Source organism: Bicyclus anynana, chromosome 7 (genome assembly GCF_947172395.1).
Source record: "Bicyclus anynana chromosome 7, ilBicAnyn1.1, whole genome shotgun sequence".
In the NCBI taxonomy this organism is placed as follows: Eukaryota; Metazoa; Arthropoda; class Insecta; order Lepidoptera; family Nymphalidae; genus Bicyclus; species Bicyclus anynana.
In genome coordinates this window covers 13,941,512-13,956,584 of record NC_069089.1, presented here as the reverse complement: position 1 = coordinate 13,956,584, position 15,073 = coordinate 13,941,512, and the positions used below count along the sequence as shown (strand labels likewise).

At 33.9% G+C, this 15,073-nt stretch overlaps 4 protein-coding genes across 4 annotated transcripts in view; 1 reads left to right on the top strand and 3 right to left on the bottom strand.

Annotated features, from left to right (window-relative positions):
• LOC112052903 (uncharacterized) overlaps positions 1–1,633 on the bottom strand; it is a 28,739-nt gene extending 27,106 nt beyond the window's left edge. Inside the window, exon 1 of the mRNA XM_024092147.2 lies at positions 394–1,633. Coding sequence (XP_023947915.1) covers positions 394–1,197 — 804 coding nt within the window. The 5' untranslated portion in view covers positions 1,198–1,633. The remainder of the gene's footprint in view (positions 1–393) is intronic.
• Positions 1,634–3,555: 1,922 nt separating this feature from the next.
• LOC112052899 (NADH dehydrogenase [ubiquinone] 1 beta subcomplex subunit 7) lies at positions 3,556–5,402 on the bottom strand. The gene is made up of 3 exons (XM_024092142.1): positions 5,137–5,402; positions 4,813–4,981; positions 3,556–3,721 (listed from the first exon to the last, which is right to left on the bottom strand). The coding sequence occupies exons 1-3, from the start codon at positions 5,243–5,245 to the stop codon at positions 3,640–3,642; spliced, it is 360 nt and encodes a 119-aa protein (XP_023947910.1). The 5' UTR covers positions 5,246–5,402; the 3' UTR covers positions 3,556–3,639.
• Positions 5,403–5,651: 249 nt separating this feature from the next.
• LOC112052898 (serine/threonine-protein kinase Nek8) lies at positions 5,652–8,847 on the top strand. Its single transcript, XM_024092140.2, has 6 exons — positions 5,652–5,817; positions 5,918–6,005; positions 6,435–6,605; positions 7,366–7,526; positions 8,129–8,279; positions 8,533–8,847. The coding sequence occupies exons 1-6, from the start codon at positions 5,747–5,749 to the stop codon at positions 8,767–8,769; spliced, it is 879 nt and encodes a 292-aa protein (XP_023947908.1). The 5' UTR covers positions 5,652–5,746; the 3' UTR covers positions 8,770–8,847.
• Positions 8,848–9,795: 948 nt separating this feature from the next.
• On the bottom strand, positions 9,796–14,955 carry LOC112052900 (U2 small nuclear ribonucleoprotein A'). The gene is made up of 6 exons (XM_024092143.2): positions 14,738–14,955; positions 12,983–13,130; positions 12,279–12,443; positions 11,733–11,917; positions 10,640–10,789; positions 9,796–9,950 (listed from the first exon to the last, which is right to left on the bottom strand). The coding sequence occupies exons 1-6, from the start codon at positions 14,817–14,819 to the stop codon at positions 9,904–9,906; spliced, it is 777 nt and encodes a 258-aa protein (XP_023947911.1). The 5' UTR covers positions 14,820–14,955; the 3' UTR covers positions 9,796–9,903.
• Positions 14,956–15,073: the final 118 nt, after the last annotated feature.

The window sequence follows — 15,073 nt, the reverse complement described above, 5'->3', positions numbered from 1 at the left end:
AAATACAATCTAAAACAAAAACACAAACACAAGGCTCTGCACAATCAAATGAAGGTAGACACGGCATGCACATTTCCGTAATATTAAAATAAATTTGTGAGCGTACTGGTATTTTCTTGTTTTACATAACAAAGAACATATGCAGGTCTGTTTGTTTTGTTTAGGCTCAATGAAGTAGACTCTTGAAAAGAATTTCATAAACTTACAAGTTGTTTAGTCAAAATTAGCCCATACTTACATTAATTTAAGTATAACCTGCGAAACTGCATCAGGTTAGTAGTTGCATAAAGTTTAAATCCCTGTGTCTATCTTGAAGTAATAAAAATATAATATTTAAATAGATTTTTTTAACTTTAAGAAAGAATAATTGATAATTTTTAAACAAAATGTTACCTCATCTTCAGCATCAGGTTTTTTATCCTCTGTTTCAGCCTTTGGCTCTTCTCCTTCAGCATTTAAAGCCTTATCACTAATCTCATCAATTTCATTTAGTTTCTCACTAATATCATAGTCCTGACTCCCTTCGTCTTGTTTTGACATATTCAGCAAATCTTCAGCTGTCTCCGCAGGACACAACTCACTCCCTTCAACCTCAGATATTTCTACATTTTTTGTTAAATCTAAATCTCCTTCGTTTATTATGTCACTTATTGTAAGCGTCTTTGGCTCCTCCTCACTCGGCGCCATAGACTCTGAGTCAGGAGACGGTACCGTTTTCACTTCACTCGGTGCTTCGGTCTGTTTACCTTCAACAAAGTCCCCCGTCTCAGGGTCAATGTAACTCTCGTTCTCCTCCTCAAGCTCTTGCACAGCACTGGGGTTCACTTGGAATTCCTCGTCCGATAGACCGTCACTATCACTTTTATTGTCTTCACTAGAACAGTCACTTAAATCTAATATATCATTGCCGATTATACTACGTATCGCTATGCCAGTGTCCTTTTTCAGTTTCTTGGTGAAGTTGTGGAAGCTTTTGACTGCTTCCATTTTCCTCTTGTGGCTCATGGGTCGAGGGCGCGGGTTGGATTTCCTCCGAGGGTTCATAGCGGCGGCCTGAGCGAAGTGAGCGCGTTGGATCCGCGCGATCGTCTCGTCTTCGTCCTCGCTATCGCACATTTCCTCCTCGGATTCCTCGTCGTCCTCTAATTTCTTTTTCATCTTGCCTCTCGCTGACATCGTGCCACCAGCATCACCCATCTCAATAAACTCCTTCACAAATCTCACATTTGTAAATGCATAATGACTACTCCGCCAATCATCAGACCGTAGTTATCATTTTAATCAAACGTACAATGTTTTACTGATATGCGGTTAAAAGTCAAAACCGGCAAAGGTTTTGAGTCTTCTTCTTCATAAAAGTTTCATTTTTCACAATTTCTTCGTAGCTTTTTACAGACGCGATATTTATAACGATCAGAAATAAGCCGGAGACACAAATGTTTACTGAAAGCACTGCATTTTCATTGAAACTTTACCTTTTCGATTACTGTATTGTCAATGTTTATGAACATGCCCTTTAAATTGAATATCAGCAATTAAATTTTAGGAAGCCATTACTTCCGCAATAAATAGCATTTGCCTATTATACATATAATTTGTGTATTCCACAAGCGTGTTTACAAAAATTGTTAGACAATTTGCGGATCTACACCATGACAATTCTAGTGTCAGTTAATCATAAGGTGTAAAATTCCATGGCAATAAATCATAATATAAAAGCATTCAGATAACATTAATTAAAAACCCTTCAAACAAAATACATCCCTTTTGCATTGTGTCAATACGGTAAAAAGTATTCAAGCAAACATTTTACAAATGGCAACATTTTTCGTCTTAATTCAAGGGTTGTCACTTGTCATTATTATCTTTAGTCTATAGTTAAAGGGATGTTCAATAAAGCAGAAGTTGGTATAGGTAGGGATTCAAACAAGGATTATCGATAGACATAAGGCACCACAGATAAAGAATAAGTGTAAGGTTTATGAGAAGACGTATAAATCGTAGACGGAAGAGAGCATACATCGTAGATAGAGAAAATAACAGACCTATTGAGTATAATCGTCTACCGCGTTCTTTCAAAAACGAGAGAAATCAACTTGAGCACATACTCTTAGAGGCCATACAGACTACTTTAGTATTTTAGTCGAGTCTGAACAATTTTTGGATTTACCACCCAAAAATCGTTCGTACTCAACGAAGTAAATACATAAACTGCGTAGACGGTTCATAAAAATTTTTGTTAATACTCAATAGGTATGCTAACACTAAAAATGAAAAAATAAAAATTTTAATAAAAAAAATTCAACCGACTTCCAATTCAAAAATTATCCTAAACTAAAAAGCAAGAAATAACTTCTTACCTATGTCCTAAGCCAGTGATGTTTTAATTAAAGCCGTTTAAATTACAACATTTCTGTGGTTCTTTCAGAAACGGCTTTAATTAAAACATGACACTAGATTGGCACCGCCTTCAAACTGATCAGAAGGTCGGACATTAATTTCTCATTTCATCAATACAAATTATTCAAGCCCAAACATAAGGTAACTGCTGTAAATCGTTGACGAGTTCCATCGTCTGTGTTTCGGCTCCATCATCAGACCAACTCCAGACCTTCATAAAATTGTAGTGGTTTACAATATGTTATGGAAACACTAACAAACGCACTAGCCGTCTCTACAATTTTTGAAAGTTCCCCTCGATTTTTCCAGGATGCCATCATCAGATCCTGACACGAAAACAATGGGACCACCCTGGAATCAAACCCTACAACACGAAAAAAGAATTTTCAAAATTGGTCCATAAATGACGAAATTATCGCTGGACATACATGAAAAAAAAAACATACATACAGCCGAACTTAGAACCTCCTCCTTTTTGGAAGTCGGTTAAAAATACTAAAGTAGTCGGAATTAGGCTAAGGGGCCGTACATACTACTTTAGTATTTTAGTCGAGTACGAACGATTTTTGGGCGGTAAATTCAAAAATTGTTTGTTTGTTTGTTCAAAAATTGTTTGTACTCGACTAAAATACTAAAGTAGTCCGAACTACGTTTAATATAACGAGACGAGGTCATTCCTTAATAGACGCAATTACTAAAAAAAAATTAAGCGTAATGGGAGCACTATAGCCTACAGCCTCAAAAAAACGCAAATAATTAGTGTAGTTCATTGTGTTATGAAAACACGTCAAAGGCAACGCACATCTGCGATCTACAATCACCGATCTACGTGTATTGTAGACAGAGAGTAGGCATATTAAACTCCTGTAAAGAGTAGGCATTTATTACGGAACTCCGATCAAATACCGCTGACCAATTTTCTAATGTAATTTATTCTTAGAAGCTTCGATTAAATAAATTTTAATTCAAGAACATATGGTTTTTATTATGAGGGGAAATAGGCTTTGAGGGACTAACTTAAATGCTGGTAGTACAGCTATAGTTTATAGTATTAAATATATATACTTATAATTTTAATTTATAGTTAATTAAACTAGTATTGTACTTGTGTAAATAAATAATAAAATAAATGGTTGTAAAAATAAATACACATCATTACAGTACAACTGCTGCAACAATCTATTTATTTCAGTAGATATTTACAATTAGAAATATTTTTCTAGTGTTGATTTATTGAGCTCATGCTGCTACTCCAACAATTTTGTTTTCTCTTACTCGTAGACGACGCTCACGTTCAAATTCTTTCATGCGAAGGACATAACTGGAAAAATTAGAATAAAAAAATCTTAGATGGTCAATAATATATTTTAAGATTTATGGAAGTTTCTAGACAACAGCATTAACTATATTTCTTAGCTTGGTAACCTGGATGGCCTGCTAAGCTTCTGGAGACATCTTAACTGGTGAGAGTGATTCCAGTGGGGACCACTGTCCCCACTGTCCTTCACTTGGCCAAAACAATGGCCAAGAACAGGAAAGTACTTGACAATTTTTGTCACCTCTTTGGATTTTATTTTGACAGAATAGTCCAAAAAAAGAAATTCAAATCAAATGACAACATTTGACAGATATACAGAATCCCAAGAAGGAAAGAAAGGAAATGAAGAATACATTATTCTAAAATATTTAACTGCAGTTATTAAATTGTACCTGTTCAGAAAACAGGTAACATGAAAAAAACAACAGTTGTTCTATTTTAGCAGATGTTGATAGAAATACTCATTTGCATACTTGGGTTTTTGTCAGATTTTATGGCAAACAAGCATTATTCATTGTACAGCATGAAGTTATGCAAAGTAAGGCTAAATCCAGATTAATAACTTATATTTTAATTGTAGATTAGTATACTTTTATCATTAGCATTTAATTTCAATTTTCAATCCCTAGAATTATTACTTTTCAGAATGACAGACAAAATATGCAAAATTTTAGATGACTGGTTAACTTAAGGTTTATCAAACTAAGATTGGCACCTACTATTAGTTTTCAATTTATATATTATGAGAGAGACAAACATTTTAGCATTGCATAAATTCATCTCTTGGCAGATTTTGGGGATTGTAGCCCAGTATGCATAACATGCTACCTACAACATTATCTTGTGAACTCAAATCAAGCAATAGTGCTGAACTGGAAATATTGTTTAATGAGTTGGGACAAAATTGACAGCAATATTGCTGATTCAGCCGCAATCAATTGATTTGTAGGCCTACTGGTGTAGTTTTAACAAGTTCTTTCAATATGCACCTTCTTGGTTTGCATTGTTCCCTCTGCCAAATTATTAATTTAAACTGGTGCCACAACTCGGAACTAGCCCTGACTACTGAGTCAATAATATTTAATAATACTTACTCATCATGTTCACAGTTCAAGTAGGCATGCTTCTCATGCGCACACTTGTATAACATTGGCATTTTATTGTAGCGGCACACTTGATAGTCAAGTAGATAGTGTGCGCAGTAATCCCTAAACTTTGGTGGAATACGTGCTGATATAAGATCCTCTTCCTTAGCTATCATTTCTGAAATCATTGTTTACAGGATGAAATTGACATATCTATTATGTAACCTTGTACCAACCTTTTACTGTGATTGTTAAATGTAAGTAAACCAGTACAAGTAAATAATAATAATTATTATTTAATTAATGTCTTCAAAACTAGTAAATGATAGATACCTCGCTGTTTTCGTTCAAAATTGAATCCTTCTTGGGGCTCAAATGTAGGCTTATCGTCCATGTAAAGATCTACATTTCGTGCGTTAAATGATCCCATAATCTGCCCCATTTTGTTGTTTTTTATAAATTATAGATAGATGTTTTAATTTATTTTCCCCGATAACGGGACCAATCACCAAAATACAATTCCAATTTTAGTCAATGTTTTCAATTTTTCAAGTTTTGACAGGTCGACATTCGACAAGTACCAGTTATTCGTTTTTAAAGTAACAACGTTATTTCTGCTGCGGGTTCTAGGTTTTATGCCATAACTTGGACAAAGATCGATACAAAGGTCGGTACATGTAATATATTGTGTATGCCATGTTACAACATTTAAATTAAATAAAGAACTTCCATTTTCCGAATTATATAAAAATAAAAGCACACCACTGCTAATACAGATTATATAAGACTCAGAGTAAGAGTAACTTTTATTCGACCTAATCGTAAAATGTCAGAAATGAGGGTATTTTTGAATATTGGGTGTAATGCAAATAACAAATCACTGACGTGCTAATAAACTGACTATAATAACTAAACTAACGCAAATGACTCTAAAATAGAAACGATGGAAATTTTGAAAAGGTTCAAAAAACACAATCTTAGCGTAATAAAGACAATAGGGAAAGGCACGTACGGGTACGTATTATTTAACTAGTAAGTCTTTTCTCTTTAGGTATATACTTACCTAGATTATGTATTACTAGTTTTGTGAATTGACGAGGCCTTTTCTTTACAGAAATGTGTATTTGTGCGAAAAGCAGGATGATACGCATACGATAGTAAAAGACATTGAATTGAACATAAAATTACAAGATCATAAACAGGTAATCACGTACGAAAATAGGTACCTCGGATCTTTGTAGCGACTTTTAAGGGACAACCCATCGATCGTAGATCGTTAGATGGGCCTCAAAGCGTCACGGAATTGTCATTGATTTCGCACATTGAGGACGTCATCACTGGTAACACATTTCTCTTTATTCATGTTGTGGCTTGTGTTTTACACTTCCAAAATGACCACGAAGGTATATTTAAGGGATTAAAATGAAAAAAAACAGTAAATATTTTTTCAAGTCCACTCACAACATGCGCTTGTTACGTATTAAGTTATGATGGGCATGCACGTCTTTGGGTAATGACATAAAATTGAGCGTTCTTTAATATGGAGGGGCCCATCTAACGATTTATATCGATGGGACAACCATTATAAAAAATATCTTATTAACAAGATTGACTTACCTCACTTTTTTCAGGACATAGCAAATGAAATAAAAATACTTTCATCAGTGAACCATCCTAATATTGTTAAGTTTTACAACTGTTACTATATAGATAACCATGTAATGATATCCATGGAATATGCCACTAGCGGGAATCTAGCGGAATATATGTATAGGCGATGTCCCAAGCTAATAGATCAACAGGTAAAATGAGTTTTAATTTGTTTTAAGTAGGTACCTACTAATAAATACCTATTTAATTGGTCGTTAACTAAGGCCTTCTAAGTAAGTTCAGAGCTATACTCAAAGTAAAGTTTTCGACGGCCTCTGTGGCGCAGTGGTATGCGCGGTGGATTTACATGACGGAGGTTCTAGGTTCGATCCCCGGCTTTCTTAATTGGGCCAGGTCTGGCTGGTGGGAGGCTTCGGCCGTGGCTAGATACAACCCTACCGACTAAGACGTACCGCCAAGCGATTTAGCATTTCGGTACGATGTCGTGTAGAAACCGAAATGAGCGTGGATTTTCATCCTCTTCCTAAGTTAGCCCGCTTCAGAATTAAAAAATAATTAAAAAAAAAGTGATCGAATCAGAAATGGGATTTAGAAATAAAGTCACCGACGAGTTGCATAGTTGAAGGTGCAATGGCCATACATGTAGTCGTTGGGGTTCAAAGATGCTTAGAATGACTTAGATGGAGGACTCTGCATCGGAAAGCGTGCTATTGGTAGAACCCTCATTAGGTGGAACACTCAAGATCAGCAATGGACGTCCAACGGCTGATAAATGATAATGATTAAGATATGACTAGGTATACTTATTTTTTAAACAATCATCCTGTAAGGAAATAGGAATAATATGCAACGTGCAGCGTTTTCGTCTGGTAGCGAATCGAATGTTAAATTAAGTCCGGTATTATATTATCTATCTATTGTTTTATTTAATAATAATTAATTTATCAACAGGAAATATTGTTCTTCTTTTGCCAAGTCTTGCTTGGTGTAAATTACATTCACAAAATGGACATTATACATAGGGATTTAAAAGCTGAAAACATACTTTTGACTGGCAAAAATGGCGTGCTCGTAAAAATTGGTGACTTCGGTATATCTAAAATGTTAGCTAGGTGAGTGAGACAATTATTGATTTTTATTTAGCGTATTATAGTATTTAATTTAGAAACAGTCTTTATCATATACCTAGCAGTATAGAATCTAAAGGTTAGGCAATAAGAAAAGGGGAAGTCCGGGCAAAGTAGATACCTTAACGTTTGAAAGCTTAGAAATGCTACATAATTTAAATGAAAAAAGGTTTTGTATATTCATCTAATATAATCATATAATCAACAAAAATAACTCTACATTAATATATTTCTTATATTTTCCAATAATATTAGTATATGCTCATAACAAAATGTAAAATCAAACCCAGACGCATGATTTCAAAACAAGTGACAGTATTTTAATAGGAAACTTTAAGTAGTGTATACTTAAAGTTTCACAACAATGTAAACAATTACATCACACGTATGTTTTGTACATTCATTACCTGTTTATTTATGTAACCATGTAACGTACGACGAAATCAGTGAAGTACATAGTATTTAAATGATTGGTTGGGAAGGTAAGGTTTTCACTTTGCCTAGGGTGTCTAAATTGCCGGGGTTTCCCATACACTAATGAACAAAAAAAATACCTACTAATTTGCCGATTGCCGTTTAAATTTTAGTGCAAAAAAAACTTCGACGGTAATTGGTACACCTTATTATTTAGCACCAGAGCTGTGTGAAGGAAATCCCTATGATACAAAAAGCGATGTTTGGGCACTTGGCTGTTTATTGTATGAAATGTGCACCCATAGAAGAGCATTTGAAGCAGAGGTAAGTGTGAATCAATGGCAGTGACGTTAAATTTATAATAGGTACATAATCAATTTAAAATATTTTGCTCCAAAATTAGTAGTAGGTAGGTATTATAATGAATACTTACCTAATTTCAATAACAATAATTAGCATAAGCTATATTCATTTATACCAGTATTCCTACAGGAACAAGAACTACGCGGGTATAACCGTGGACGTCCGTAATTAAAACGGATACAAACGGATAAACCTTTTTTTCTTCTTCTTCCAGACTTTAGTGGGATTGGTTAAGGCCATAACAAGTGGCAGTGTCTGCCCGATCGACTCTACAGTATATGATAGAGGCATACAGGACCTTGTGGACTCAATGTTATCGGTTTTGCCTGACAAAAGACCCTCTATCGAAGAACTAATGGGGAAACCGACAGTTTTGCCAATGATTTATAGTGTTTACTTAGATGCTGGCGATGACGAATATTTAAATTTAAAATATAAGAATTTATTATAATCTAAAATAAAAATTAATTAATCAGTGAAAGTAACCAATGAATAATATAAAATAATAAAATTAATAAATAATTTAAAATTGTGATTTTTATTACTTGAAAGGTTGTCTATTATCCAATTAACCCAACTCTCCTCCTTATCAATTTTAGGCTAGTGCATGTGTACTTCGCTATTTTTTTTCCATTTTTTTTTGTGTGCTCCTAAGTTATAGACAATAGGCATTTTACTATGTATGGCCTATAGGTACAGTAGCTAGATCTTCAGGTGGTTTCAAAGAGTTAGTACAAAGTACAATCATTCCCATTTGGGGTATTTTTTCATACATTCATATTGCTATGTCGCCAACACTGAATTATTTTTCTAATGTAGTTGCTTGGCTATAATCAGCCTGATGGATAGCAAAATTCCGATTTTAACGTACTTTCCCAAGTGAAGTGCCTATTCACTCGAGTCTTGGAGATAGAGTCCATATTCTCGTATCAAAACTTTATTATTAGTATCACAATAATACTGTGCCCCCCCCCCCCCCACTTTACTAGGGTAGAGGTCCTATGGTATATGGGTTAAAAATGAAATAAAAAAAGCTTTTTGATACGAAAGTTATTTTTATTTAAAGAAAAAGTAATAGCTCTACTCGACCAATTACCTAAAGAATATGCTTATGCTGTAAGATTTTTTTTTAAAGCAAGTACTCGTGCCAGTTGGTGTCTGATTTCAAATACAAAACTATATTATTAGCATGTATTTGGTTATTTTCCACAAAAACCTAGAATTTTCAAAATGGCAATAGACAAGAGGAATTTGATGCCAGCAACAAGTTGCTTTTAAAAAAGATACAGTATAAACCGATTTACATAGTGTAGTATAAGTTTCATAATAATAATATTATTATGCTTTTCAACAGAAATATCTGAAGTACCAACTCAATCTGCATGTAGTATCTGTCTTTGTAGCAAAATATTGGTGTAGTTCTTATTCTTCTCAACTTAATACTAGTAAATGGGAAATATTTTAAGCCAAACAATAATTATATTTAATTATCTTTGTAATACAAAACAGCATGTAAAATATTCACATCGCTGGCCAGTGTAGTTTTCTGTTCTTACAGCTAAAGACATGCAAACCTTTCTTGGATCTATTGACCGTTTGTTTCATCGGTTTCCATCTCCTCATACTCAGCTTCTGAAAGCATAGGATCATAAAACATAATATTAATAAGTTTAGTAGATAAGTCTTAGTGTAGTAACAGATGGACTGCACCATAACAATCTGGATTGTCTATGGAAAAAAAAGAAAATGAAATGTTTAGTTTTTAATACCCTTCCTAGCAGCGACATGCCCAATGTTCAGCGGTCGGCCATTTTCAGAGCAATATTTAGTTAAACAAATATTTGTCCAGACTTCTAAAGGTTCCAGTTTTTGTTAGGAAATTTTCTATTCTCTTTGAATCTTTTGTCAAATTGGAAATATGTTATATAGTTTTTGAGGTGTAAGTCAAATTTTTCAATTGTTTATAATGTTCATAACTTTCGCAATTTTTGCGAGCGAGCCTTCAATGTTTTAAAAAACTATCTACATTCAATTACAAATCTAATGACACCTCAAGCATTTTTATAGGAGGCATAGAACTTTTTTTCTACTAAAGAGCACATGTGAATTAGACTATACTGCTAAACTTACTTGATCAACTAAATGTTGGATGACATACCCCCACTACAAGTAAGGGTTTTTAATTAGGGGAGGCACTTGAGAACATTCAAGGTATTTTCCCTTATCTCAAGTAAATCCAAAAATCCTCCATTTAGCTCCTGCTTTGATTTTTAAAATTAGAAATGTCACCGAGTAAATAAAAAGGAGTAAATAAATCTTACGTTGTCCATTTGTCTGTGACTGTGGTTGCAAAGGTTTCTGTCCAGGTATTTGGCCAGACTGCAACATTCTCGTCAGACGTTCTACCTCTTGTAGAGAAGAAGCATTCTTAATGGCCTCTCTGATTTTGTGGATCTCTTGAGGTGTAAGATCTGTAATTAATAATTGCAGAAATGTATTACAATAACAACTAAAACAACTCTATAATTCAACAACAACAAAACAAGGCGAGGTCATGAATTTTATTTATGCCAGCACCTTCACTGCTGTAAAGTTTGGAATTTTAATATTTTATGAGAACCATAAATTTAATAGAGATAATAGTATCTATTTTAAACTATTGCGAAATTGGTTTAACAATTGCGGCGTAAAGTACTCGTACACAGGTTCCATAAAGTTGTAAAACTTCTAAGATATGTCTGACATCAAAACTCATATCATACTTCCCGTTGACCTGGAACTATGAAATTTGGCAAGCAACATCATATTAGACCACAAGTACAAGAAAATATCTCAAAACTACAATTGTTATTAAAACAGGGGTGTAAAATTCGGGAAAAGTTCGACAAAAACGGCGCAATTAGATTGCTATGGCACTAACATGCGACCAAGTGAAGAGTAAAGTTTGAAGTCCCAATAGCTCAATGGTAAGAGCAGTCGAACTCATCATCAACCATTCCTAAAACAGTTTCACAACTACTTGGAGGTGAATGGGAATATTGGTCATATTTAAAAAATATGACAAATATTTGGTCATATTTAAAAAATATGACAAATATTCCTGAAAAACATAATTAAACAAAAATATTGTCCAATGGCAGATGAGTTGTCTTAGTCCCATTTCTTTCGTATTTCTATTCAACACAATGCGGTATTTCTGGTTGCATTGCTATTGGTTGAATTCAGTCTATTTCTCTTCACAGGTCGCATGTTAGCATTATTGGTGGGCGAGTCTGACTCACACTTGACCGGTCTTTATAAATGGCTGGGGCTCTTTTGTCCCGATGTCTGTTGCGTCCCAGGGCTAACAAATATGCCACGGCTATAATTATGCTACTGAGAGAAAAAATATAAGAAAAGCACAATTATACATACTTGTAACTTTGGGATCAGGCATATTTCCTCCAGGCACAAAAGTTTTTGCTTTCCTTGAAATTTCCTTTTGAATTTCCTTCCCTTTTTTGCTTTTGAATAGTGCATTGGCCTCATCTCTCTCTTTCTGTTTGATTTTTCTAAAATCCAACAATCTTAGCTCTGGTAGTTTAAATGCCACATATGCTCTGAAATTGTTGATAGAAAATAAGTGTATAAATCAGTTAATGTGTTTAATTGGGAATTGTGAAATAATAATTCCTTGAATAATTTATTTCCTTATGAATCTCATTCAAATCAAATGTTGCACCATACAAACAAATTTTTATGAAAATGTTAATTTAGCGCTGTCAATAAAACATTAGCTTAGCAGGCATCGACAACATTTATCTAGTAAAGAGAAAAATAACATTGTTGACCAATACCAACAGAGTGGAAATTTTTGCATTGGGAGAAAAGAGAGATCAATATTTGTGGTTGAACATTTGTCTATTTAACATCACAAGATTATGGTGCATATCTTGAGCCTATAGAGAAAGAACAACTTACCTATAGTGTTGTTTATTGGCCACCGGGTTGTGCATCAAAGAAAGAGTCCTTAGTTTAGGAAGTGTGGCCAGTGGGTCCAGGTCACCAAGTTCTGTTATATTGTTGTTGGTAAAAATTAGAACCTCTATATTAGGTATGTACTGCTCCAGGTCCTCACTTATGCGCCTGTGAACAGAAAAAGTACTTATAGTGAAAATATATTGATATCTTGATAAAAAAAAATTACCCTATCCTGTCCTATCTATACTTATAATAAATCTGTAGAGAGGTCAATACTGTACATAAAATATATTTCCAAAATAACTGGGGGTGATTAGTGATTGATACTGATGCCAAAAATGCAATCAGTAAAATTTTTGTCTGTCTGTATGTTCATTATAGAAACAAAAAATACTCGACGGATTTTAACAAAACATGGTACAAATTATTCTTCATACTCCTGGGTAGATTATAGTATACTTTTCATCACGCTACAATCAATAGGAGCAGAGCAGTGAAGGGAAATGTTTGGAATATGGGAGAAGTTACTCCATTTTTTACAAGCAGATAATATTTAATTTCTTAAAATGACCCAGTCATAATTATATTTAAATGTTCCCAGACCAGATTTGAGGAATCAAGAATAGGAGGCAGAGGTCATATCCACTGGGATATCAAAACTTACCGACAGGAAATATTATTTTGCAGTGTAATAATATACTTACACAATCCTATTATTGTTAAAGAACAGAGTCTTCAGCCTTTTTAATAATGGGAATCCATCTACCTTTCTGATGTCATTATCAGATAAATCTATTGTGTCAAATTGATCCAAAGTTGCACCTAGATTTTCTATTTGTGGTATTTTGTAACCTGTAACATAATAAGGGCAGAAATTTATTTTCAAAATCATTTTCTATCCACCAGATGCAATGCAGGTTTGTCAAGCAATACCATCTCTTCAACTAATGAAGACCCTGGTATCTATATATATAAGAATTAATTGCTGTTTGTTAGTCTCACTAAAACTCTAGAACAGCTTAACGGATTTATCTTATCTTGGTCTTGAAATGTTCGTGGAGGTATAGGGAAGGTTGAAAAGGTGAGAAAAAATCAAATAATTTCCGGGAAAACCCTAAAAACTGCCCTTTTTTATTTCCCATACAAACGTTTAAGAGTCAAGCGGTAGGGGTAGGGTAGGGGTAGAGGTATAGAAGGGTAGAGTAGGGATAGAGAATAAGTGCACTTATGTCAAAACGAAGCTTGACCGGGTCCGCTAGTATATTATAATTATAAGGTCCCCAATATCTGATTGGCAATGCTTCCGTGCTCGCCTAAAACCCTTGACTTTGCTGAGGTTCCATTAAGGAGCCAACGTCACTTATACAGTCCTAAATATTTCTGTGACTGAGGACTATTTTATTAAAACAGATCTATAGCTTATTTGTTTTTAATGAATATAGCTTATTGGTTGGTTATCTAGCAGGACCTAGTATAGTGTGTCCAGTGGGAAAGAAGAATCAGAATCATTCATGTCACATCAGAGTCACCACTTTAGGGTAATTTTATTCTGTATATAATTTATTGTTCTAGTAAGTCCCAACGTTTGTTGTTGTTATGTTTGTGTACCTACAGTTGCTTGCATTGTTCCAAACATTTAGGCGTTTGCTTAGCAAGTAAACTTTAATATGTCAAACAGCAGACATGGTTTCACACATTCCTGTGGTAATATGGAGACAAAATATAGTTTATATTACTTGTTATCAATGTAGCTTTCCATTAGTGAAAGGATTTTTAAAAACCAGTCCAGTTGTTTTAGTACTTGTTCATAACAAACAATTAAAAAAATTCAAATTATCTCTATAAGTATCTATCTGAATTCTAATAACACAGAGATATATTTTGATTGACAGTTTAGATGTGAAGAGTGTATGGGTCCTACATCCCAGTCCACAGTATGCAAGATGCCTATTTTATCCAATGTAGAGGCATAGGAGACTAAAAAAAATAAGATCAACCTTATCTTCTTTAGTTCTTGCAAGCTATTTATCGACATGACAAAGAAGCGTTTGCACTCATAAGCAAGTCAGATTTAATTTTCAGCAATAGTTAATTTTTTTCCGAAGGCAGATATATTTTGATTATAAAAATCACTTACCCTCAGTAAGTCAGTAATCAAATTGAATTTTATAGTTTTAACTGGTCTACATTTTTTTGACTGATATTATGCTGAAAAAACTAATGTCGAGCTTGTATCTAGCAGTAGATATATTAAAACTGATTTTGGAATCTTTTAAAGTTTGTTCAGGACTTCAGGAGTTACTTTATGCAATTACAATATTACAATTTCAAGTTGAAATGGTGTGGTAAGCAGCGGTAAGCTGAGGAAATTATTAATATTTCACTATTGTGCCTACATTATTAGCTCTAAACTGTAAATCAATGCTAAACCATAAAAATTTAAATCCTTAAAAACTAACCTCTAAGATCCAGCTCTCGGTCTCGACACGGGTTGATATACTGCATTGAATTCTGTATTAATTCATTAGTTAGCTTCACCATTTTGATTAAATTAAACTCTTATAAAGTTGCAGTAAAATCTAATCCTACTCTATTGCTTTAAAGAGTAAGCCAAAATCAAGCTTCCAATTCCAAGCTTGTAATTTTATTTGCATTTGCAACAAAACAAAAATCACGCCAGTGTGCCTTCGGCCAAAAGATTCGTCAATTTAACGGATTCTCCATCCTTTACGCACACATTGTGGTGTTTATGGAAAATGCCTTTTCCATCCCTTTTTAATTATCCGATCATTTTC

What these genes read in the sequence shown, in the direction of transcription:
- LOC112052900 (XM_024092143.2), bottom strand. Translation starts at nt 14,819, where the DNA reads ATGGTGAAGCTAACTAATGAATTAATACAGAATTCAATGCAGTATATC. An exon ending in GCCAATAAACAACACTATAG is followed by an intron (nt 11,918 to 12,278) that starts GTAAGTTGTTCT and finishes CAACAATTTCAG; the next exon opens with AGCATATGTGGCATTTAAAC. An exon ending in GTCACAGACAAATGGACAAC is followed by an intron (nt 9,951 to 10,639) that starts GTAAGATTTATT and finishes CTATGCTTTCAG; the next exon opens with AAGCTGAGTATGAGGAGATG.
- LOC112052899 (XM_024092142.1), bottom strand. Translation starts at nt 5,245, where the DNA reads ATGGGGCAGATTATGGGATCATTTAACGCACGAAATGTAGATCTTTAC. An exon ending in TTTTGAACGAAAACAGCGAG is followed by an intron (nt 4,982 to 5,136) that starts GTATCTATCATT and finishes CAATGATTTCAG; the next exon opens with AAATGATAGCTAAGGAAGAG. An exon ending in TTGAACTGTGAACATGATGA is followed by an intron (nt 3,722 to 4,812) that starts GTAAGTATTATT and finishes TAATTTTTCCAG; the next exon opens with TTATGTCCTTCGCATGAAAG.
- LOC112052898 (XM_024092140.2), top strand. Translation starts at nt 5,747, where the DNA reads ATGGAAATTTTGAAAAGGTTCAAAAAACACAATCTTAGCGTAATAAAG. An exon ending in ATAGGGAAAGGCACGTACGG is followed by an intron (nt 5,818 to 5,917) that starts GTACGTATTATT and finishes TTTTCTTTACAG; the next exon opens with AAATGTGTATTTGTGCGAAA. An exon ending in ATATCTAAAATGTTAGCTAG is followed by an intron (nt 7,527 to 8,128) that starts GTGAGTGAGACA and finishes TTTAAATTTTAG; the next exon opens with TGCAAAAAAAACTTCGACGG.